The sequence below is a fragment of the Bos javanicus genome, chromosome 4, assembly GCF_032452875.1.
Source record: "Bos javanicus breed banteng chromosome 4, ARS-OSU_banteng_1.0, whole genome shotgun sequence".
Classification (NCBI taxonomy): Eukaryota; Metazoa; Chordata; class Mammalia; order Artiodactyla; family Bovidae; genus Bos; species Bos javanicus.
In genome coordinates this window covers 118,758,088-118,783,740 of record NC_083871.1, presented here as the reverse complement: position 1 = coordinate 118,783,740, position 25,653 = coordinate 118,758,088, and the positions used below count along the sequence as shown (strand labels likewise).

The 25,653-nt window shown below is 51.3% G+C and overlaps 1 protein-coding gene across 5 annotated transcripts in view; it reads right to left on the bottom strand.

The window, feature by feature from the left end:
• Positions 1–5,496: 5,496 nt before the first annotated feature.
• RNF32 (ring finger protein 32) overlaps positions 5,497–25,653 on the bottom strand; it is a 39,788-nt gene continuing 19,631 nt past the window's right edge. For 3 of the 5 annotated variants that reach the window (XM_061415310.1, XM_061415309.1, XM_061415311.1), the window contains 3 exons: positions 25,453–25,561; positions 6,572–6,739; positions 5,497–5,886 (listed from right to left, as the gene is read on the bottom strand). In XM_061415310.1, coding sequence (XP_061271294.1) covers positions 5,686–5,886; positions 6,572–6,739; positions 25,453–25,561 — 478 coding nt within the window. In that variant the 3' untranslated portion in view covers positions 5,497–5,685. Of the gene's footprint in view, positions 5,887–5,928; positions 6,502–6,571; positions 6,740–21,675; positions 24,171–25,452; positions 25,562–25,653 lie in introns of those variants that run through there. The other 2 variants (XM_061415312.1, XM_061415313.1) reach the window with 2 other exon arrangements.

The window sequence follows — 25,653 nt, the reverse complement described above, 5'->3', positions numbered from 1 at the left end:
CTTATTCTTTTATAAAATTATTACAGTAGTAAATGTTTATCTTTTTGTTGTCATAAATATTTTTCCTCTTTTTTTTTTTTTATCTTGTTCACATTGTTTTCTGCTATATGGAAATCTAAAATTTTGAAGTAGTTAAAGTTTACAATTTCCCATAAATTTTTTGATATCATACTTAGGACTTCCCTACTCTAAGAGCTTTTAAAATATTTACTGAATTTTGCCCCAACTCTTCATTGAGATGTACCTCGCATACCACGTGTCAGGCTTCACCCCACAGCCTGCAAGCCCTGTAACTGCCCCGTCAGAAGACCAAAGGAGGAGGCTGGCGGCGGCAACGGAGACCTCAGGGGTTTGTTGGACCAGAGATCTCACCTCTGAAGCAAGGTCCTGGAGTGACTTCAGGCTGCGGGGTAGAGGGTGGGGGTGCGTGTCAGTTACAGGGGATGTGGATCAGTTACAGGTTGGCCTCAGGGTAAGGGGCGGTATAAAGTGATGGGGGATGGACGTCAGTGGTGCGGGACATCAGGCTGGCTGGGTATCAGGAAAACAGGAGCAAAAAGGAGCCCCTCTCATCGGAAGCTTAGGGTGCTCAGTAGCTGGGGCTGGTGGGCAGGCGTGCGGGCAGGTACTGGTCAGGCTCTGTGAGGAAGAGGGAAGGGGTGTAGGTGAGTAGGCTGCAGGTGAGGCAAGGACCAGGCCAGCAGGGGATGGACAGAGAGCAGGAGAATGGCCGTCTCTGGGGGGAGCCTGACCACACACCATAAAACTCACTCCCACAGTATACAGTCCATTGGTGATTCATGTTCAAAACCAAAATTCAAGTAAGTCCAGGGATCTGAAGGCTTGATTAGGTTTATGATTTGGGCAGCATCTCGTCCTGCGGCTAGAGGGAGCATGCAGGGGTTGTACAAGATGGAAGGTGTGGAAGGTGTTTGTTTATAGGGAGGGGGCAGGACAAGGGGGCTATTAGCCAAAGAAGAGGAAGGAGCGTTTTTAAGCCAAGGCAGCTTCGGGGAAGGCAACAGTAGGGGTGCCGTTGTGCAGGCTGCTGCTTCCTCTCTGGTGGGCGGAGGGGGCGCACCAGACAGACCGCCTGCTGAGGACCGGAAGGCCCCAGACAGTGGGTCGAGGCTGCATTGCTGGTGGGGGCCGAGACTGCAGCTAGGCCAGGGAGCACGGGCTTCAGCACGGTGATACTACTGACGGCCTTGGGCCTGTGGTTGTTCTCTCTAACCTTGAGTATATCCTCAGGTGGGCAAACACCACCATCTAAATCAATCCCAGAACACTTCTGTTTCCTCAAACTGACCTACTTTTTTGAAAGTTTTATTTTTGGCTGCAACGGGTCGTGCTCTGGTTGCGGTGAGCGGCGGCTACTTGTCCCTGCGGTGTGCATGTGTCTCTAATTGTGGAGCACAGGCTTCAGTGGTTGTGGCTCCGGACCCTAGGGCCCAGGCTGAGTCACTGCTGAGCGCAGGCTTAGCTGCCCCAAGGCATGTGGGATCTTCCTGGCCCGGGGATTGAACCTGTGGCCCCAGTGTTGGCGGGCGGATTCTCAGCCATTGCACCACCAGGAAAGCCCAAGCATAACCACTTTGAAGGCTTCATTGTGGGAATCAGTCATCCTTTTCCCGGTTTCTTTTGAGGAAAGGAATGCGATCGTGGTTAGGCGGAGGCTGTCACTTGCCACACACCCGCTCTCCTATGTGCTGCGCGATGAGTGTGGCTTCCCACAAGGCGGCTGTGGCCCTGGGCCTGTGCGGTTCAGGGGCAAACAAAAGCCGTGTGGTGTGGGGTCCCGGGAAGGTGACTGCAGAGAAGCAGGTCCACCAGGAGAAGCACCGTGGACGCGAAGGGGAGTTACCCCTGGGACTCCGAGCCACGTCCAAGCATGAACTTACCCTCTGGAGGGACAGTTGCAGGAGCTGGCAGCCGCTGGGGGCACACCTGGCTGCCCGCCCTCCCGGGGCTCCGTGCGGGGATTCAGGCCACCACCGTCAGTCTGCTCTGAGCCCCAAACACAGCTCCTGCCCATCAGCTTTGTTTCCGCACGAGGCTGCTGTGGGTCGTGGCAAATCGTAGGGTGAACAGTGTGTGACCTTCGTGCCTTCTCCATAAACCCAGTGTCCTTGAGGACCGGGCTGATGTCTAAACTCTGTAACCCAAAGCTCTAATTAGTACTTCTCACACCGTTTTGAAATATATGCGCCTCTTCATGTACCGAACACTAACCGTGTGTTTTGAGTTACGGACACTTAGACACCCTCTTCTCTTCTCGGGCCCTGGTCAGTGACTCATTCTCCTCTGTCTCCCACATGGCACGGTGATGCCCCGACATACACCTGGCTTATAGCGTGGAAGATGCATTCTTTTAGACATTAGCATTCTTGTTGGCAAAGAAAGTTCTTGTTCACAAGACATCCCAGAGATGGTTGATCAGATCTGTAGGTCAGTTAACACTGTTGTTTCAATGCTAGTGTTCTGGTTTTGACAGTTTTACTAAGGCGTGTTAACATGAGGGGAAGCTGGGCGAAAGCTCCATGGGAACTTTGTACATCTACAGTATTTCAAAATGATATATATATATATATATCAAATGAAACAAAACTGGAATTTACTACTAAAATGAGAATAAACCAAATACTCAGCTGCTTGGACAGGTAAAACGAAACTTAGGGATTATCTCTGGATTTAGGCAGCGTCACAAGTGAGTCCTCCACCAAACTCAGGCTTCTTTGGGCCGCCACTCTGTCTTGATCAGTGACAGTTTTCAAAGGAGACCCAGGGAGACTGCAATGTAATCGTATGAGCGTCTGCGTGGTGCCTGTGGCTGAGCACGTGTGGTCTGCCAGAGAAGTGGCTGTCCCCCTGCAGTGCACGTTTGGTAAGTGTGGCCTCCTCAGCTTTTGCTGGGCACGATGTTCCAGGAGCTTTTCAGCAAGGAAGTTCCCTGATCTGCCATCAACGGTCGCGGCCGAGTGAGATGCGCCCCGGGGCCCTCACGGGGTTGTCACTGTGCCACCTCCCACCGCTGCCGAGCCCAGGCTTCCATCCCTACTGACCCTCCTGCGGATCCGCTGCCTGTGTCGGCAGAGCGCAACAGGCAGGAAGTTTCCTGGAAGGATCTGCAGAACTCATGGAGTCAGAGGGACCGTGTGAGAGGCGGGCTCCGGAAGCAGGCAGGGTCGCCAGGTGTGGGCAGCAGTGCCCTGCTGTCATGCCCAGGACGCGGTCACGCCGGCCCTGAGTGGCCTCCCGCGCTCACTGAGTGCCTGGGGCCCCCTGGGTGCCCCCCTGCAGGCTCTGGGCGTGGGTCTGGCATCAGACTGGCCAGGCCTTCCTCCTCAGCAGGCTGTGCTCTGCTGGAGGGGCCACGGGCGGGAGGCAGGGAGGGGTGTGTGGGAGCCAGCCTTGCTCAGCCGTCTCACAATGGCGTTTGCTGCTGCTGTCCAGTCGCTCGACCGTGTCTCCCTCTTTGCGGCCCCATGGGCTGCAGCACACCAGGCTTCTCTCGTGCTTCACCATGTCCTGGAGCCTGCTCAGACTCATGTCCATCGAGTCAGTGATGCCGTCCAACCATCTCATCCTCTGTCATCCTTTTCTCCTCCTGCCTTCAGTCTTTCCCAACATTGGGGTCTTTTCCAAGGAGTCAGTCCTTCGCATCAGGTGGCCAAAGTATTGGAGTTTTAGCTTCAGCACCAGTCCTTCCAATGAATATTCAGGACTGATTTCCTTTAGCATGGACTGGTTGGACCTCCTTGCAGTCCAGGGGACTCTCAAGAGTCTTCTCCAGCACCACGGTTCAAAAGCATCAATTCTTCAGTGCTCAGCTTTCTTAACGGTCCAATGAGTGTCTGCTCACCGTTTAAATCGTCTCCAAGTCAGGCTCCAGATTCTTTCGTGGGACTCGCCACCATTGCAAGTGAACGTACCCCAGGTTATGTGGATGTGCTCATTAAGGGACATATGTGCGTGGGCTTTATGTAACGAGAACACCCCAGATGGGATGAGAAACAAACAGGAGCAGGCGTGGTGGGGCTCCTGCCCCGGCGACGTGGGGCTGTTGTGCACTCTGACAGGTGTGCAGCTGGCCCCGGCTGCCTGCCTGTCGCGCCTCCCGCCCTGGCTGTTAGTTGTGGCTGCACTGACCTTCCGGGGGCCCCAGGTGGCCGCAAAGCCTGCCTGCAGGCTCTCCCTGTGGCCCAGGGGTAGGAACCCCCCTTCCAGTGCAGGAGATGTGGGTTCGATCCCCGGTCTGGGAACTAAGATCCCACATGCTCCAGGCACCACGATGAAGATCCTGCAAACATCAGCTAAGACCCAAATAAATAAAGAATTTTTTTTTTTTAATTCAAAGGAAAAGTCTACCTGCTCTTCCTCAGCACCGGGGAGGGTTCACTGGAGACTCCAGGCAGAGCGGCCAAGAGCTGGGAGCCACTGAGGGCAGCTCCTCGGCCCCTCACCTACTGCTGATGGGCAGGGAAGTTCAGAGGAACAGGCTGCTTTGTCTGTCCTTAACATCTGGGGCCTCTTCTGTCCCAGCAGCTGGGGCACCTCGCCAGGACCCTGTGGTTTGTGAATGTGCTTGTGAATGACCAGGCTCCCAGGAAGATTCCGTGGATTTCTTTACATGTGAGCCATGAACATGTGACTCTGAGTTATTAATACGTGATGTGCTGTTTTAGATAGCATATTAAAAAGCAGAGATGTTACTTTGCTGACAGAGGCCTGTCTAGTCAAGGCTATGGTTTTTCCAGTAGTCGTGTATGGATGTGAGAGTTGGACCATAAAGAAAGCTGAGTGCCGAAGAACTGATGCTTTTGAACTGTAGTGTTGAGAAGACTCTTGAGAGTCCCTTTAAGAGCAAGGAGATCAAACTAGTGAATCCCAAAGAAAATCAGTCCTGAATGTTCATTGGAAGGACTGTTGCTGCAGCTGAAGCTTCCAATTCTTTGGCCACTTGATGGGAAGAACTGACTCACTGGAAAAGACCCTGGGAAAGACTGAAGGTGGAAGGAGAAGGGGATGACAGAGGATGAGATGGTTGGATGGCATCACTGACTCAATGGACATGAGTTTGTGCTCTGGGAGTTGGTGATGGACAGGGAGGCCTGGTGTGCTGCAGTCCAGGGAGTCACAAAGAGATGCCTGGGTGACTGAACTGATGCTGAAACCACGGAATACTTATTTTTATATCTTGGGTTTATGTATTCAGAGTGCTGGACTCAACAGTAACGTATCCCATAGAGAGAAAGCAAGGACTAAAAGCAAGCATTTGAATGGCAGAGGGCCTTTGGATGCCCTGAGAGGTTTAGGTTCAGTCTGCGGGCGGACTCGAGCTGCAGCTGTAGGGCATGCCTGGGAAGACGCTGTGTTGCCACCTCACCGGCAGGCCCGCAGCACCGCTGTGGAGAGGGCAGGGAGGGAATCACTTTACTCTCACGAGCAGCCCAGCCCACCAACCAGAAGCCGAGCTAATCAGCAAACTGTAGAGCCTCCGAGATAGAAGTTTTTAATCCGTTCTTCAGCTGACTCAACTCATGAATTTGAAGTTTTCTCTTTATAAAGACTAGAATTGGATGGGTTTGTGAGCTTTTAAAATATTGTCAGCTTTCCTAACATACAACTACCAACAATAAGGTTAACACTTTCCCCCCGAATTATATAATTTTTTCCCTTGTGAATTCAGCATTCAAGAATTCTTTTCTGATAGCAGCAGCGGCAGAGTGGACAGGCGTGGAAAGGAGCGCTCTCCCCCAGGGAGAACTCCTCCAGAGCGCGGAGGCACGCGAGGTGGAACACGTGGGAGCAGGACAGCAGGACCGTCTCCCGCGGCGCCAGCGCGGTGAGGCAGATGGGGCAGTCGGGGGCCTCCCGGCGCAGGGCCTGCAACACAGGGCAGGCGGCACACGTGCGGGTCACGCCGCAGCGGGCAGTGCCCCGCGTTTAAGTGAGAACCGGGCACCCACAGATGAGGGTCTTCTAAATGTGAAGACATTTCATCCTGGGTTAAACTAACGCTAATTATGTCTGTGCTCTGCTACTCCTGCGAAAAATGGAAGGGACCGCAACCCACCTGGGATGACCGACTTTGAAACACAGTTTATAAAATGCTGAACCTTAGTAACTGACTTTCTTTGAATTAAGCAGTCTCTGACACTATGTAGCCGCTAAACTTCTTTATGCATTTACCATTTTTGTGATTTCTAAGTAAGTGTTTCCCCTGCCGGGTTTGGTGTCCCTCTCCTCAGATGCAAGGGACAGGCAGGCTGAGACGGGCAGGAAGCTCGGAGTGGGGGCGGGGGGGGCACGTGGGGAGGCCTTTGCCCTTGGCACTTTCACTGCTCACTAGATGCCTTCATCAAAGCAGAATTCCACACCCAGGGCCCTTGGCCTCACCCCAGAGTGGGTGACGAGGGTCCCAGGGCCTCCTGGGGGCAGACACACATGCCCTCTACGCGGTGCCCGGCCCTCCGCCCCCAGCAGGCTGGCCACGCCTACCTGGGTCTGGATCTGCCCTGCTCACCCCGTCCCCTCCCCGCCCGCTGCAGGGCCGGCCTGGCATGCCTACCTGGGTCTGGATCTCGCCCCACTCCTCTTCGGAGAGCTCACGGCCACACCGCTCCTCCAGCTGCTGCAGGACGCTGCGGTTGATGGCCAGGCAGCGGTCCACCTCGGAGAAGAGCTCGTCGATGTCTGTGCGGTAGGAGCAGAGCAGGCGCTGGCTGATCTCTGTGAACTGAGCACCCGCGCCCACTGTGAGCCGCACTCGGCAGCACCCTGGCGTCCCCACCACCCTCCCCCAGCTGCCCTCACACTCGCCAGCCCAGAGAGCATGGGCGGAGATTTCAGGAAGGGGCACCTGCTGGTTGGCCTTGCTTGGTGGCAGGGAGCACGCTGGTGAGGAGTTGAGAGGAGGAGGGACCAGAGCCGGGTACAGTGGGTCACAAAGTTATCTTGCGCTGGCAGCGCCCCTGGAGCCTCACAGGCCTGCCCCTGGGCAGTGCCACCCCCGGGTCCATGGCAGGCCGTCATTAGTGATGCCTAGCACGGCATGTGCCCTGGCTCCGCAGCATCGTCCCTCGCAGCTGCAGGTCAGGAACCATCCTTTCAGTGTGAACATTTCCAAAAAGGGAATCCACGAGAAAGACCATATCCTCCTTTTGAGTTGGTTACTCGTCCTGCCTTTCTCACCAAGCTCTAAATTCCTTGTTTTGAACCCACCCCTGTTGCCTAACGAGCTAAAAAAAATAAGCTGAGGTAATCAGTTTATGGACCATCGTGTGTCTCCATGCTACAGAACACATTTTTAGGACTTACCTAACAATCCTGACTTCACTGCTAGCCTAAATATGAAGGCAGCTTATCACAGTTTATCGCAAACTTTCGTTTTGCTTTGAAGGCACTGTCCTCAAATACAGACTCTAATGTCCCCCCAGGCTCCGGCCTCTTTATAAAGGTCTGCATTTGGTACAAACATATCTAGAAAAGCACTCTGCTCTCAGGACAAAGAGGTAATGGGAATCGTGGTCGTCTGCTGAGGGCAACAGCTCTGAGCAAACCAGGGTCGCTGAAATGAGCGCAGGTGTTTGCAGGGCGCACTTGGCCACGTGCGGTTTGTAAAATGCTATGGGCCGAGGTCACGTGGGCGGCGCATGGACTTGGGTGTGCTGTCCCCTCGCCCATGCCTTGTGCGGCACTGGGGGCTAACGTCTCACGCAAAGCATGAGCTATATCCTCCTTCTTCGGGACTCAGTTCGGCCTCGTGGTCCTTTAGGTGTGTGGTGCGCGGAATACATTCTCCACGGGCCCAGAGGACGTCCCCAGTGTCAAGTATTCCGGTCTGTGGGACACCATGTGTGTGCGGCGTGTCTGCGTGTGTTTTTATGCAGTGTCTGTGTCGGTCACCTGCATCAGAAGGTGCCTTCGCGGCCCCGGGGGCCCCTTCCAGCTCCTTCGTCCCGCAAGAAGCCTCGAGCCTGGGCCGGACGGGGCTAGGGCTGTGGGGACTGACCCTCCCCGGCCTTGGTCCCTGGGGCTTACAGGGCGGGTGTCGGCTGTCAGGGGAAGGCGGCCTGTGAAGCGGCTGGTGACCCACAGGGTTTGAATCCAGGCGCCTCCGTCTTGGGGTCTTACTGGCAGTGGTTTCTCAGCCATGTCCGAGGCCTGGACGAAGATGCTTTTCCATTTTGGAGTCCAGTTCTGTTTCTTGCTGACAATTATCCAGCCGACAGCTGGATCCAAGCTCATGGGCTCCAATTGGCAAGGCTTCATTTTCTCTGTTCCTTAGCCTTTCAAATACCTGGTAATCTCTATTATTAAAAGTAGAATAGGTCCCTATACTTTATAAAAGGAAGAATTCCTTGGAAATGCATACACAGGTGCCTCAATTAATGTTTTATGTCAGGTTTTCTCTGAGTTGGCTTTTCATGCAGCGTGAGAGATTCCCCAAATAGAGCTAAGAGGTAAGATCGTGTCTTTCTCCAGAATTAGCCTGCGCCAGTGCAGACCTTACACAGCCTCTGGGATGCCGAGGTTCGCTCTCACGTTAGTTCTCAGCAGAAGTGCTGCCTTCAGAGAGGGCAGTGCCAGGGTGTCCCACCGCTGGGGCGGGGGGACTGCAGTCTTCTTCCAGGGGAGGCCGCTGCACCAGAGCATCCGCCTCGCTGGGGAGCTGCTAGCAGTGCTGATTCCGGGCCGCCCCAGCCCTCCTGGGTCAGCACTGCAGGCGGAGACAGCTGTTCATGTTCTAACAGCCCCCCAGGCAAGGGGACTGATGCTCACTGGCAATGGGAACAGCTGTCATAGAAGCTGCCCAATTAAGGTTTAGGAGTCAAAGTTGTTTAACACTGATTTAGTCGTCAATCCCTGAGACGTGGGGCTTCCCTCATAGCTCGGTTGGTAAAGAATCCACCTGCAATGCAGGAGACCCCAGTTCAATTCCTGGGTTGGGAAGATCCACTGGAGAAGGGAAAGGCTACCCACTCCAGTATTCTGGCCTGGAGAATTCCAGGGACTGTATAGTCCACGGGGTCCGAAAGAGTCAGACACGACTGAGTGGCTTTCCCTTCCCTTCCCTGAGATGTGACCACCCAGCTTCAAGTGTGCGGTACCCTCCTGAGCTTTCAAGGGTCACCTCAGGGAGTGACAGTAAGTGTGGAGGCCACAGGCATTTGTATTTTCTTACATATGTGTGTATATTATCACGCACACGTGCCGAGACGTGTGTTCCTTTTGCTGTGCACACGCCCAGGGGGACGGCAAGAATCCACACCTGTCCTCGTGTTGTGTGAGCACTCGCGGCTTGAGATGCACAGAGCTGGTGTGCCTGGAGCGGCTGTGCACGCAGGTCCCAGTGGCCCCATGAGGACACCCTCGGTGTCCCCTTCCTGCTCCAGCCCTGCGGTGCGCTGCCTCCATCCTCTGCCAGCACGGGGCTGTCTCCCCGCGCGCCCCCTGTGTGTGTGTCTGTCTGTGAGCCGCTCTCTGCACTGGCCACGCGAGGTGCCAGAGGACTCGCTGAAGGAAATGGCCGTGGCGGTTTTGCGGATGCAGCCAGGAGCTCTGGGACGGCCAGAGTCACTGCCACCCCTTCACCTCTCCAGGGTTTTCTCCAGGACACAACTGCTGGAAATCCATGTTTTCAACAAAATACCTGACGTGCTGTGTCTCCCCTCCAGGAAGGCGGGACGCACCCAGAGGTAGCCGTGGGCCTGGGGGGAGGTGCCTGGCCGGGGGTACTCCCGGTGTCGCCGGGTCTGTGGCACAGCCCCCAGCTGGAGCCCAGTTCTGGGTATGGAGGGCAGGGTCAGTGTGGATGCAGGTCCACGGCTCACCTGACCTCGCTCTCACACTTGTTCACGGGCACGCTTCCTTCCTCAGCCTGGATGGGAAGCATTTCACAAATGAGAAAAACAGCCATCCCTTTATCTGCAGGGGTCGTCAGAGACTTAAAATGCAGATTAACACGGAGAGTTGGTGAGAGGCTGCCGTTGAGCACAGGGAGCTCTGCCTGGCACTCTGTGACACCTGGAGGGTGGGGTGGGGTGAGGGGGGCTCACGAGAGACAGCATTCTGTATAATTATAGCTTGTTGGCGTTGTTGGACGGCAGAAACCAACATGACATTGTAAAGCAGTTTTCCTCCAGTTAAAAAATACATTTGACTAGAGCTAATCAGTGACTTCAGCAAAGCTGCAGGATACAAAATCAATACACAGAAATCCCTTGCATTTCTGTACACTAATAATGAAAAATCAGAAAGAGAAATTAAGGAATCAATCCCACTCACCACTGCAACAAAAAGAATTAAATATCTAGGGATAAACTTACCTAAGGAGACAAAAGAACTGTACACAGAAAATTGTAAGACAGTAACAAAAGAAATCAAAGACAACATAAATAGATGGAGAGATATTCCGTGTTCCTGGGTAGGAAAAATCAATGTTCTGAAAATGAGTATACTACTAAGCTCAATCCACAGATTCAATGCAATCCCTATCAAATTACCAATGGCATTTTTCACAGAACTAGAACAAAAAATTTCACAATTCATATGGAAACACAAAAGACCCTGAATAGCCAAAGCAGTCTTGAGAAAGAAGAATCGAGCTGGAGGAATCAACCTTCCTGATTTCAGATTATGTTACAGAGCTACAGTCCTCAACAGAGTATGGTCCTGGCACAAAGACAGAAATACAGATCAATGAGCAAAATAGAAAGCCCAGAGATACATCCATACACCTATGTGTACCTTATTTTTGACAAAGGAGGCAAGAATATACAATGGAGCAAAGACAGCCTCTTCAATAAATGGTGCTGGGAAAAGTAGACAGCTACATGTAAAAGAGTGAAATTAGAACACCTCCTAACGCCACACACAAAGAAAACTCAAAATGGATTAAAGACCTAAATGTAAGACCAGAAACAATAAAACTCTTAGAGGAAAACATAGGCAGAACACTTGATGACACAAAGCGAGATGCTCTATGACCCACGTCCTAGAGTAATGGAAATAAAAACAAAGGTAAACAACTGGAGAGCCAGCCAGTCCCTCCCAAGGAGACCAGTCCTGGGTGTTCACTGGAAGGACTGATGCTGAAGCTGAAACTCCAACACTCTGGCCACCTGATGCGAAGAGCTGACTCATTTCAGAAGACCCTGATGCTGGGAAAGATTGAGGGCAGGAGGAGAAGGAAGGGGACGACAGAGGATGAGATGTTTGGATGGCATCACCGACTCAAGGGCATGGGTTTGAAGGACTCCAGCAGTTGGTGATGGACAGGGAGGCCTGGCGTGCTGCAGTCCATGGGGTCGAAAAGCGTCGGACACGACTGAGTGAACTGAACTGAAACAACTGGGACCTGATTAAACTTAAAAGCTTTTGCACAGCAAAGGAAACTATAAGCAAGGTGAAAAGACAACCCTCAGAACGGGAGAAAATAATAGCAAATGAAACAACGGACAAAAGGTGAATTTCCAAAATGTACAAGCAGCTTGTATACCAGAAAAACAACCCAATCAAAAAGTGGGGAAAAGACCTGAACAGACATTTCTCCAAACAAGACATACCGATGGCTAACAGACACATGAAAAGATGCCCAACATTGCTCATTATTAGAGAAATGCAAGTCAAAACTACGATGAGATATCACCTCACACTGGTCAGGATGGCCATCATCAAAGAGTCTATAAACAATAAATGCTGGAGGGTGTGGAGAAAAGGGAACGCTCTCGCACTGTTGGTGGGAATGTAAATTGATACAGCCACTGTGGAATACGGTATGGAGATTCCTTAAAAAACTAGGAATAAAACCACCATATGACCCAGCAATCCCATTCCTGAGCATATACCCTGAGGAAAGCAAAACTGAGAGAGACACATGTATCCCAGTGTTCACTGCAGCACTATTTACAATGGCTAGGACATGGAAGCACTCAGATGTCCATTGACAGATGGATGGATAAGCTGAGGTACATATACACAACGGAATATTACTCGGCCATAAAAAGGAACACATTTGAGTCAGCTCTAATGAGGTGGATGAATCTTCTGCAGCTGCTGCTAAGTCGCTAGAACCTATTATTCAGAGTGAAGGTAACTCAGAAAGAGAAAGATACATATCATATTCTAATGCACATATACAGAATCTAGAAAAATGGTGCTGAAGACTTAATTTACAGGGCGGCAATGGTGACAGACCACAGAAGGCAGTGGCACCCACTCCAGTGCTCTCGCCTGGAGAACCCGGGGACGGGGGGCCTGGTGGGCTGCCGTCCGCGGGGTCGCTGAGAGTCAGACATGACTGAGCGACTTCACTTTCACTTTTCACTCTCACGCATTGGAGAAGGCAATGGCACCCACTCCAGTGCTCTCCCTGGAGAACCCGGGGACGGGGGGCCTGGTGGGCTGCCGTCCGAGGGGTCGCTGAGAGTTGGACACGACTGAGCGACTTCACTTTCACTTTTCACTCTCACGCATTGGAGAAGGAAGTGGCACCCACTCCAGTGCTCTCCCTGGAGAACCCGGGGACGGGGGGCCTGGTGGGCTGCCGTCCTCGGGGTCGCTGAGAGTCGGACACGACTGAGCGACTGAGCAGCAGCAGTGGTGATGACCAGGGAGGCCTGCGTGCTGCAGTTCATGGGGCTGCAAAGAGTCGGATACGACTGAGCAACTGAACTGAACTGAACTGAATGGAGAAACAGACATAGAGAACAGACTTACGGACCTGGGGAGAGGGGAGGAGAGGGTGCGATGTATGGAGAGAGTAACGTGGAACCTCACACTACCATATGTAACATAGATAGCCAACGTGAATTTGCCGTATGGCTCAGGAAACTCAAATGGGCTCGGAATCAACCTAGAGGGATGGGATGGGGCAGGAGACTGGAGAGAGGTTCAAAAGGGAGGGGATGTGTATACCTATGACTGATTCAAGTTGATGTTTGACAGAAAACAGCAAAATTCAGTGAGGCAATTATCCTTCAATAAAAAATAAAATTTTTTAAAAAATTGGAAAAATGCAGGTTATTTAACCTAAGCTGAAGCACTGTGCCCTCGCCCTGCCGGTTAGCTTTTGCAGGTGAGGGGTGAGAGCACAGACGGCCTGGAGGAGCCGGTTGTGGCCCAGCGGGGAGAGGGACCACGTTGTTCCTTGACCAGCTGGGCACTCGGCTCAGAAGAAAGGTGGGATGGTGGGCAGACGCCGGCCGGCCCACCTCGCACTCCGCCTCTGACCCCGGCTCCCCTCCTCAGGCCTCCTGGCAGCCTCTCCTCGAGCCTTCCTGCTCGGCTCTGCCCTGGCCGGCCCCGCTCCCTCCGCCCGCTCCCCGCCGCGCTTCTCCGGCCAGGCTAGCGCTCTGCCTGGCCGCCCAGAGGGCTCTCTTGGCTCCTTCTGCTGACACTTGTCACCGGCCAGCGCTCCTTCCTTCTTCCTGTGTGTATTTCTTATCTCTTGGCTCCTCCGCTTCACCTTGGGGAGGCCCTTGGCATTCAACAAAAACGTCGCCTTGAAATTTGCAACAGGTGAGGAATGAAGGCCCACATGGCCCCCCGCCCCCCGGGTACACGTTCCGCAGGAGTGCCCTGCGGTCTCCTCGTGGGGTGAGGAGAGGACACTGTCGGTGCGGGGAGACTCTGAACAAACTTCCAGTGCTAAGGCTCAATAAAGCCTCAGTATTTGGCCTGTAACACTGGCTTTAGCTTGTTGATAAACACGTGGAAAAGCCTTCTGTGTGCACTTGCGGCGCAGTTCTAGAAGTGAGCTGGCGTGACTGTCTTCACTCTTGCGCTTCAAGTATTGAAAAGTTAGCAAGAATAATATCCTAAAAAAAGTTAAATTAGCAAATGGGTACTGACTATGCTGTGGCCAGGTCAGGGCCACGTCAGAAGTGTAGCTGTTATTAAATATTTCTTACAGACCAGAGTCCTGCCTGAGCAGCATCCTTCTGCTGCTGTTAAGCCCTCACTGTCACGTGGGTCAGAGGCCTTTAGTGGTTGGAAAACACACACACGAAGATGATTGGCTTCTAGTTTTCAAACTAGTGGTTAATATTAATTCTACAGAAGCATACAAAGTACATAAAATTTTCCATTAAAAATGAGTATCTTCTATTTCTCTTTCTAAGCCTCACATTTCATATATTTGATAAATTAAGCAGTTACGGATTCAGGTAACTGATACCTAGAGCAATCACTGGTCATTTACAAGTACATCCCCGGGGAAGAGTAAAGAAGACCCGCTCCCAGGAGTGCCCAGGTGAACTCTGCCTGCCCAGGGGCCCCTCTGAGCATCCATCTTGATGTCAGCAATTGCTTACTAATGTGTTGACTTACGGCTGCCCTCAAAAGCAAAGCGAAACGCCTGGAATTTACAGCGTATCAGTGAATCCGTTGATAAGCTTTTACTGGTTTAATGTCCTCCCGTCTTGCTGCTTGGAGCCACTTCAAGTTAGCAACAGAATGTTTGCCATCTCTATGTGATAAAGGAAGTCAAAAGGGCTGAGCAAACGTGAAGACCATTATGCTGTTTGGTGAGATGGAATGAAAAAAAAAAGCTGGAGCACCCTCCCAGGGGCGGGGCTGGGAGCGGCCGTCCCTAAAGTCAACCGCAGCATCTGACAGACCCCTCACCTCGCTTTCTAAACAATGGCCCCGACTTTTAGCTCGGGTGGAGATAATATAATGCATTTGAAAAGTTTTAATTGCCGCAATAAAAGGCCATACCTCAATTATATGACATATGCTAGCAGAACTCCCAGATAAGGATCAAAGGCACTCAAGGACCGACCACTGCATTCTGGGCAACACTCGGGCGTTCTGTACACACTGCGACAGGCGTGAGCGCGGCGGCTCTCGTGACCTCCCCGGGCGGCTTTGATCTGGGCTCAGCCGTCGGCGCGGGAGCGCGCCCGGCCCGCGGGGTCGCCGCGGACTGCAGGCCCTGCGCGCGCGGGCGCCGCGGACGCGGGGTCGCTCCGCACGCTTCCCCGGGGCTCGGGCTCAGCAGGCGACCCCCTGCCGTCGTTAGCGCGGCCCCGCCTGGTGTCTGAGCCACCTCCGGTGCGGCGCAGCTTCACTCCGCCCTGCTCCGTCTCGTCAGGAATGTGCCAGGGGTATTCCAGGCAAGGCAGCTCTGCCAAGACAAAGCCTGGGCTGGGGGAGCGTGACTGTGGAGAGATGACCTCTGCCTTCTGCTAGACTGCTGACACCCAGCAGACGCACGGCAGCTGAGGCGGGAGAAGACCTCATTAATTCCCCTTATTAATCGCCCTGAGACAGAAGGGCGAGCACGCAAGGCCAGGGTTCTTTTACAAGAAAGACGAATTGATTTATAAAAATAGAATGGCCGGAGCTAATCTAATCTCGAGTATTAAAGACATATCCATCTTGGTGAGGTCTTGCAACTTTAAAGGAAAGGAGCACTTCCTCATGTGTGGTGCCTAAAAATATCACAGTCTCACCCCGGCTTTCCTTTCCTTTCTGTGGATTAGCCTTCTTTTCCCTGAAGGGAACCAGGCCAGTGGTCCCCAGGTATGGCGAGAAGTTTTCACCTATCTGCCAGACAAGGAAAAAAAAAAGGGAATTCAGTGGAGTGGAACTTCTAGAGCTGAACAATTCAGTGTGGTCAGGTACTTCCAGCTTTCCTGCTGTTGAAACAGCCCTTCAGCCTTACCAGATGATTCTGAGGGCCTCCATGAGATGCCTGGGTTTAACTCTTACTTGGCCCAATGGACAGTTTTTGAAAGTTGGTAATGAGTCTGCTGGAGGCGTGGTTTCTCTTTGATCACCAGCAGACTCTGGACAGCGGGAGACCCCTGAGGTACGGAGCTGCAGGGGCTGCGAGGAGAGGGGACCCCGCTGCAGTGCCCCGACTTCACAGGCCCACGGAGGCGGCCGGGCCGAAATGCACCCATCTGTCGGCCTTGGGCGGTGAAGTAGGTCATGCGGTTTCTTCCTTCTAGTTACTGGCAATTTCAGTTTTTTAGACTGAATATAAGATGATTTTACATTTACTCTCGCCAGTGGTCAGTATGGAGATACAGCTTAGAAATGCGGCTTCTGGTTGCACAAGTCACCGCCAGTTTAAAGGACCCCTGGTTCCACAGAGAATGATAAACGTACCATATTTGATACTGTAGCTACTGCCCATTTTGCTCTGTAAACTGTCAGATTTCTGAAATTCAGACACTGGGTCCCTAACGGCACACTGATCTACAGTTCTGTGCAAGGAGGGTGATGGGGTGAACATGCGGGTGTCAGAAGGCAGAGCCAAAGGCAGGCCCGTGCAGGCGCCTGGCGCTCCTGGAATGTCCCTGTCACAGGGCTGGTCTCCCGCCCGCTGGGGCCTTGATGAACCCCTTGCTCGCCGCGGCTTTGGGGTTTATCTTTTACTGGATCTATCACTAGGGAACCTGCAGACCCCAATGTCTCTGAAGCTGGGCTCTGTTTGGGACACACATCTGGTTCTGAAAAACTGTCAAGATGAAGACAGTGAGAATCCAGGGCCAAGAGTTACACTTTTATTTTAAATCTCTTAACCTGTGATTTCTAGATTTGAAAGGCTCATTATACTGACAAGCTCAAGTTAAAGTATTTTTATAGGCATTTAAAGGAAAACAATCAGCTCAAACTTTTTTTAAAAACTGAAACACATGTTTGTTTCTTGATGAAAATAATAAAATTCTGTTTCCATCATTGCTGTTCAGCCACTCAGTTGTTTCCAACTCTTTGTGACCCCAGGGGCTGCAGCATGCCAGGCTTCCGTGTCCTTTACCATCTCTTGGCGTTTGCTCAAATGCATGTCCATTGAGTCAGTGATGCCATCTAACCAACTTATCCTCTGTTGCCCCCTTCTCTTCCTGCCTTCAGTCTTTCCCAGCATCGGGGTCTTTCCCAGTGAGTCAGCTCTTTATATCATGTGGCCAAAGAATTGGAGCTTCAGCTTCAGCATCAGTCCCTCCAATGAATATTCAGAGTTGAAATCCTTGAGGATTGACTGGTTGGATCTCCTTGCAGTCCAAGGGACTCTCAAGAGTCTCCATCATTAGAAAAATGCCATTGAATTATCTTTAATAGGGTATCCTTTTGAACTGAGATGAAAGTCTTTTTTCTAAAGGCACCTCTGGAAGATGACTTCTTTCTTCACTAACTCAGAGCTCACGGTTGTTTCGTGTCTAACATCTCTCTTATTAGGTTGTTACGGTATTGCACCGAGAGATACTTATTCTATTCACAGGATCGCATCTTTTAAAAAGCACATGAAAATACCCCAACCCCCTGAATAACGTGTATTTCAATCTGTGTATTAATAGAAGCCAATGCTCCGTTGTTACTAAAACTCAGGTAAAGACGATCATTTCACCCCGTTGGCCATCAGCGTGTCGGTGCTTTTCTGCTGAGCAGCTCGGCACGGTGGCAGCCGGTGATCCCTGGCTCCAGCGGCAACGTCAGGAGGGTCTGCTAAGCTCCCAGCGCACACGGGTCGCCACGCTGCCCCGGGCCCTGGGCGGGCACAGCTCAGGGCCTGGTGCGTCATCTGTTGCCTTCTAGTAATTTTATATATTCTCTTGGAAAGTATTTGTGTAATTAATATGGAACTCTTCTGAGGATAAGGTATGAAGTAACGTCTGTTTTTCTCCTTCCCATGAATGCCGAAATTAACCGTTCTTTTCAATAGGTCTTTTTCTTCACCGATCTGCTGTGTCTCCTGACTGTAGATTTAGAATCTCTGGACACCGAGGTGGGTGATTTTCTACTGGTTCTTCACCCGTCTGTCTGTCGTTTCACAAGAATCTCAGTTACCAAAGTTTTATATATATTTTGATATTTAGCAAGGATGTGCTACCTCATTACAACCTTGTTGGGACAGAACTGATGTATACCGTCGTGTGAGTTTCCGGTACAGTGTGATGACTCAATGCACTTACATGTTGGGAAGCAATCACCTCAGGAGGGTGCGTGCACGCTGAGCCGACCCTCAGGAGGGTGCGTGCACGCTGAGCCGACCTTCAGGAGGGTGCGTGCACGCGGAGCCGACCCTTTGGGACCCTGTGGACCGTAGCCCACAGCCATCCCAGGCTCCTCTGTCCAAGGAATGCTCCAGGCGAGAATACTGGACTGTGCTGCTGTGCCCTCCTCAGGGGATCGTCTCACTCCAGGGGTCAAACCCGAGTCTCTTAGGTACTGAAGGGTGAGTTAACACCATTTCCTGTCTGTGGTGAGGACATTTCTGATCCACGTTCCTGGCAGCTTTCAAGCATCTGATACAGTGTTGCTGACGGCCACCGCCAGGCTGAGCACAGGGCATCTCACAACCGACGCTGCCCTCCGACTGGCATCTCCCCCTTGCCCGCCCCTCTCCCGTGGCCCTGGCCACCACCGTTCTGCTCTGTTTCTGTCAGTTGGACTTTCGCGGGTTTCACACACGAGTGGAATCGCATCATATTTCTCTGTCTGATTTACGCCACTTAGCATAATGTCCTCAAGGTTCAAGTGTGTTGGTGCAAATGGTAGCCTTGCTTTCTTTCTCAGGGCTGCCTTCCACCGTAAGTGCACCACGTCTTCCTTGGCCATTCATCTGTTGACACTCAGGCTGCTTCTGGGTCATGGCCGACGTGCATAATGCTGCCATCAACGTGGGAGTGCAGAAGTCCCTCTGAGCTCTTGATTTCTCCCTTAGATGGTCAGATGCGCAGGACTGGAACTACTGGGTGGTACGGCAGTCCCGCTTTTACTCAAGCGTTAGTACCTCCCTGCGGTCTCCATGGAGGCCGTACCTATTTACATTCCCACCAGCAGCGCCCAGGTTCCCTTTCCTCCACGTCCTCACCAACACTTGTTCTTTCTCGCCTTTCCATTAGTCATTCTAACAGGCGGGAGGTGGTATCACCCTGGTGTTGATTTGCATTTCCCTGATCATTCCTGAGGCTGAACACCTTTTTCATGCATCTGTTGGCTGTGTGTGTGTCTTTTTCAGAAGAGTGCCTAGGCACCGCCTCTGCCCATTTTAAAAAAACCAGATGGTTGGGTATTTTTGGCTGTTGAGTTGTATGAGTTCTTTATATATTTTGAATACAACCCCCTTATGAGATTTATGATTTGCAGGTATTTTCTCCCATTCTTTAGGTTGTCTCTTTTCATTCTGTAGACTGTTTCCAGTGACGTGCAGAAGCTATTTATTTTGATGTAGTTTATTTATTACTTTTTAGTTATTAAGAACATTTAATCAATAAAAACACAAACTGAACACTTTCGGAGAAATCTGGCTTCCATCCCTAACTTCTCTTCTCTCTTCCCTCCTTTCCCCTCAATTAGGTTTTAATTAAATGCTTTATCTGTGTTGGAGTGTAGCTGATATAACGATGTTGCGCTGGTTTCCGGTGTAGCTGATATGACGATGTTGCGATGGTTTCCGGTGTAGCTGATATGACGATGCTGCGCTGGTTTCCGGTGTAGCTGATATGACGATGCTGCGCTGGTTTCCGGTGTAGCTGATATGACGATGCTGCGCTGGTTTCCGGTGTAGCTGATATGACGATGCTGCGCTGGTTTCCGGTGTAGCTGATATGACGATGCTGCGATGGTTTCCGGTGTAGCTGATATGACGATGCTGCGATGGTTTCCGGTGTAGCTGATATGACGATGCTGCGATGGTTTCCGGTGTAGCTGATATGACGATGCTGCGCTGGTTTCCGGTGGACCATTTATTTATTTTTGCTTTTGTTGGCTGTGCTTTTGGTGTTGTCTCCAAAAATATCACGGCCAAGATCAGTGCCAAGATTCCCTCTGTGCTTTTTTCTAAGAGTTTTGTGGTTTCAGGCTTTAAGTCTTTCACCCATTCTGGGTTAGTTTTGGTCACACCCTCTGTCTGGATTAACTACTTCATCCTTATACAATGGTCTTCTCTGTCTGCTGCAGCTTTAACGTCTGTTTTATCTTACAGACGCACAGCTACCCCTGCTCTCTTGGTTTCTACCTGCATGGAATATCTTTTCCTGTCCCTTCAATGTGAGCCTATTTGCGCCTTTACTGGTACAGCAAGTCTCTCTGAGGCAGTTTTGCTTTTTAATGCATCTGCTCATTCTATGCCTTTTGATTGGACAAATTCATTCATTCATATTGAGAGTCATCACTGCGAGGTAAGGACTTCCGGGCGCCCCCTACTGCCTCCTGTCTGACCCGAGTCCCTGTCTTCCTCTCTTCCTCCCTCCCTGGTCCTTTGTGACTGAAGGTCTTGCGGAGTGGAGCGCTCTCTTGCCTTCTCTCTAACTCAGCGTGTCTATGGCAGGGCTCTGCTGTGTGGCTGTCACGAGGCTTCCATGAAGCATCGCACAGATGCACTGATAACTGAGTGCACACACTACACCCTTTACTTCCCCCTTGTACATATGTGATGTCACAATTGACATCTTTTTATAGTACTGACAAATACTGTATAATTTCCCTCTTTTATAGTACTGACAAATATATTCACCGAGAAATTACTGTAGCTATGGTTATTTTTAATACTTTGTCCTTTACAAGGGAGCAGTATCGCACAGTATCACAGTATTATGAGGATTCTGAATTTGACAGTGTGCTCTCTTTCATATGTTCCCATGTTACTAACTGGACTTCCCAAGTGGTGCAGTAGTAAAGAATACCCCTGCCAATGCAGGAGACACAAGAGGCAAGGGTTCGATCTCTGAGTCAGAAAGATTGCCCAGAGTAGGAAAGGGCAGCCTGCTCCAGTATTCTGGCCTGGGCAAGCCCATGGACAGGGGAGCCTGGTGGCTGCAGTCCACGGGCCACAGAGTCCTTCCTGAAATCAGCATTCAGCCTGAAAAACTCAAGGTTCTCAGGAGGCGGGTCTAGAGATGAAGACCCCCAGCTGCCATCTGTTTGGGGCAGGCTTTGCTGCCTGTCCTTCATTTCTGAAGGACATCTTTGCTAGCAGAGGATTCTTGCTCGGCAGTTTTTTTTTCTTTTTAGCACCTTGAATATATCGCCTTCTGGCCTGTGAGTCTGATGAGACCCACCGATAGCTTGTGGGCATTTTCTTAAGTTAGTTATAAGCTTATTTTCTCTTGCTGCTTTTAAGATGCTGTCTTTGATTTCTGACAGTTATTATAATGTGTCTAGGAGAACGTCTCTTTAAATTGCATTTGTTTGGTGACCGACGAGGTTTACCGACTTGGATGTCTAAGTCTCTCCCCCATCTGGGAAGTTCTCGGCCACTGCTTCTTTGTATACTATCTGCCTCCTCGGCCTCTCTTCTTCTGGGCTCTAATAATTTACACACTGATCCTTCTAACGTACTCCAAGGATCACACATGCTTTCGTCATTCTTTCTCTTTGTTCTCCCCTTACTGAATAATTTCAGAAGTTCTGTCTTCTAACTCACACTCTTCTGTTTGAAACATTCTAATGTTTAGGCCTTCTATTAAAGTTTTTTTTTTTTTTTAATTTCATTCATTGTATACTTCCGCTCCAGAATTTTCTTGGTTCTTTTTAATTTTTCTATCACTGTTAAATTTCTCACTTTGTTTCCATGTTGTGTTCCTGAGATTGTCGAATGGTTTTTCTGTGTTTATGGTAGCTCACTGAGCTTCCTCAAGACGTCTGAGTTCTCTTCCATGTAAACCCCGGATCCCCATGTCTTTCGAGTCAGTCGTCGGGAGGGCCACTGAGCTCCTCTGAGCTCTCTTCCACGTGCACCCCGGATCCCCGCGCCTTTGGAGTCAGTCATCGGGAGGATCACTGAGCTCCTTTGGCGCTGTCACAGTTGCTTGGTTTTCGCGTTCCTTTCATGTTTACTGTTTACCCAGGATCCGGTCAAAGACTTTTCATGACATTTAAATATTATATCTCTCAAGTATCTTTGTTCAAGAACATTCCTCTTTTTTTCTTTATGACATGTTCTGTTGAAGTCAGCTGTTTCACAGAGTATTTCTCATTTCGGGTCCACCTGCTTACAGGGGCCCCTGTGGCTGGGCTCAGGTGTGTAAGTGCAAAGGCGCAGCTCTGTCCCAGCGCTCTGCACGCACACGAGGGGCTCAGGGTCAATCTGCCCAGTGACTGGCATCGTGGGCCCTGGGCTTATAAGAGGATTACTGCACGTTTCCAGTGTATGCACTTCTCCTCCTGATAGATTCTGACTCATCTCTGGGGTGGTTCCTTTGAGACTGTGTGTGAAAAATGCAGTTCCCCAACAATCTTCCACCCAGCAGCTCACAGTAATTTACTGATATGGTTCTCAGACTGTTATCTGTGTACATCCATGTAGTCTGGGTGTATCCATAGACTCCTGGGTGATATGAAACTCAGTGACTCAGTTTAATCATCTCTCAGATTCCACACAAGCATGCTGGCACTTAATGTTGTATATTAACATTTCCTAGATCATCCCTAGGAAAAGGTGACTCTTCATTGGAAAAGTCCCTGATTCTGAGAAAGACTGAAGGCGGGAGGAGAAGGGGTCGATACAAGATGCGATGGTTGGATGGCATCACTGACTCCATGGACATGAGTCTGAGCAGGCTCCGGGAGATGGTGATGGACAGGGAGGCCTGGCGTCCTGTAGTCCATGGGGTCACAAAGAGTCAGACACGATTGTGACTGAACAAGATCATACTTATAGCTCAACAAGTGAGTCCATCAAGTTGGAAGAGGAAGGAAAAGTCATCAACTCACAAGAGTCATTCAATAAATGATAAGAAGTGGTCTGTATCATAAAGGACGGTCTCTGGGCTCCACCTAGGAAGGCATTTAAGTATCCAAGGCCCCCAGGAGCCACCAGGAGCAGGGACAGGAGTGTATACTTCTGCCAATCTGCTACCTGATATAAATTCAGTCTTCAGTTATTGAAAATGAGGTTTGGGTTTACAGATGTCTATTGTTCATGGCCAAATGGGATTAGTGGGCTGGGGTGAGGTGTGAAAATATTGTGGAGAAGATCTAGGAAACTACCAGAGAGAGCCGGGGATTCTAGATTTCATAAATTTAAAGAGGCAATTATGCCTATTTGTGCGACAAAGTAGGAGTATAACTTCACTAAGTTACAACGCTTCTGGCAAAGAGTGACGTGAAGTATGGGGGGTGCGCAGCCAGCTGAGCTGCTCGACTCTGCTCCGTGTGAATGCAATGGGTGGTCTATGCTTTCCAAAGTTATCTTAAACTGATGCATGAAAATAAAAAAATTATACACAGAAGGTAAAATGACTATTGAGTCTGTCATTAAATTTTTCCAAGCGGAAATGATAATTTCTGATTTGAGAGCCCACATATATTTATGTAATAATTATATATAATAATTATTATTATATCTTATAAATTATTAAGAGGAGCACAGAGAATAAGCCTCACTGTCAGACTAAGAATGCAGAAAAGCATGGAAGGGACATAAGAGGAAGAGGAAAAACCAACATGGTAGACGGTCGCTTACTGGCTCAGAATGAACCACAACACGCGGGGTCGCCGTCTCCGGTGGAGGTGAGACAGCGGCCCCATCCAGGCTGGGGGTGGTGAGCACAGGGGCTCCGTGGGGGAAGGGCCAAGGCTCCCTGGAGAGGACGGTAGACTCGGTGGAGCTGGGAGCTACTAAGGAGGTGAGCCTGGTGCTCCCTGAGCCATTCGGGGGAGAGGCTCACTGTCCAGGAAACAGTGAGGGCGGCACATGTCCTTTCTATCAAGTCCCTTATCTGGGGTTTTAGCGGATCTGCTGTTTCTTCTGTAAAATGGGGACGCCTGTGAAAGGCCCAGGCGGCAGGGAACTCGGAGGTTTTTCACTGGGGTGCCTGCAGCCGCCCAGGCCCCGCCCCTGCCGCAGACATCCTCCACACCTGTCCTGCGGGGTGAGCCCCAGATTCCCCGTCCATGGCCGCCTCCTCCCTGTTTCTGCCCCCCTCCAGCGGCCATCCCGCCCGCCAGGGAAGGGGGCTGCCCCGGGGCAGCTCCAGCCCGCCGCGCTGGGCCACAGAAGGGGCTCACTCCACCCGCGTCAACCTCTGAGTCATCAAGAGACTCGGTATTTTAAGGTCGCGTGCTCACATGCTGCCTTTACTGGTGTCCTACTTCTGAGCGCAAATCAGGTACACTTTCTCGATTAAGTCTGAGGCATGGTGATTTCACATGGGCCATGATTCTGATTTTCTTTTGTGCATACTGACAGCTACCTTGCTTGGAACCGTTACCTAGCAACCAGAAAGGGCATTAGAAAAATCTGCTATGATCGCTGCTTTGTGGTCAAGCTAAATCCACCTACTTTCAGGGACACTGAAGAAGCCTCCCACCCTGGGCACGCAGAAGGATGGTGGGGTCGTGAGACCCACTGACATCAGCCCCGCAGCCTGAGGTCGGGCAGGAGGTTGGCCGACGGCCTATGGTGACCCCTCCCCAGCGCATGGGGCTCATCCTTAGGCTCTGGATACAAGGAATCACACAGCCGGAGAGAGGGCACCCCTTGCACGGTGAAGGGTAACTTCCTATCGCTCATTATCCCACATGGGAGTGCAGGCTAGAAGACAGATGCGTTTAGAAAGGATGGAAATAAACGGGAGTGGTGCTTCCGCAGACAACGGGCATAGGACAGTGTGACTGCGGCTTTGCCCCCGTGAGTCCAGGTGATGCCGTCACAACGCCATCCCCTCTGCAGGGTGCGCCTACAAAATACGGAATCGCACTAAAGCCACGCACAGACCGACCTGAACGACATAGTAACGTTTACAGTTAACGCGGTCTCCGGTGCCTGCTGTGGGCTAGGCCCTCCGTTCTGTGGGGGAGACAACGGCCCTCGCAGCACAGACGGGGCCCCAGGCAGGAGCCGGGGTGTCGCCCGAGGCCGTAGAGCTGGGGTGCAGGTCGGGGCTGGCCCCTCCTCTGCGCCTGGCCTTTCTGTATGAGGCGCGTAAGGGGAAGTTGTTAAACAGACCAAAATATATATGCACACACACAGGTAAAAGCTGGTTAAAGGAAAAGGTAGAAACTGCAGTTACTTATTTCTAAAACTCTCTCCCACTTTGGTGACGCCAGGAGGCCCTTCCGTTGCTCAGGAGGAGGTGTGAAACCTTGAGCAGGCTCCCTTTCTTTTCTCTGAAGAGATGAGTTTATCTAAATCGCTGTCATAAGGTGGACACACAAAAGCTTGCTCTGAATTTCACCTTATCCAATTTTACAAGTTCTATGTAAGGAAAGTTCTATGTAAGGAGAAGGAAATGGCAACCCACTCCAGGACTCTTGCCTGGAGAATCCCATGGACGTAGGAGCCTGGTGGGTTACAGTCCCTGGGGTCGCAGAGTCGGACACGACTGAGCGACTTCTCTTTCATGAGGTGACTAGAAAAGGGAATCTGAAAGTATTTACCGTCGGGGTTTGAAAGCCAGTTTAAGGGGCCGGCATTCCACCTTTTGAAAGAGCCTAAACCTGAAGCCTGCCTCAGGGTGTCACGCCCCGCAGGCACGTCAGGGTCACACCCACCTTGGTTTCAAAGAACTTCCTTCTCAGCTTGGCATCTGCAGGTGGCACCGTCCGCCGCAGGTCCCGGTACCACCTCCTGACCACGTGTCCGCGCCAGGACGCCTGGATCCTAGGGCACAAGGCGCTGTCAGCCCGGGACAGCCCCGGCGGAGGGAAGACCCACACCCCGCAGCCCCCAGAGCGCGCCCGGGCTGGCCTGCC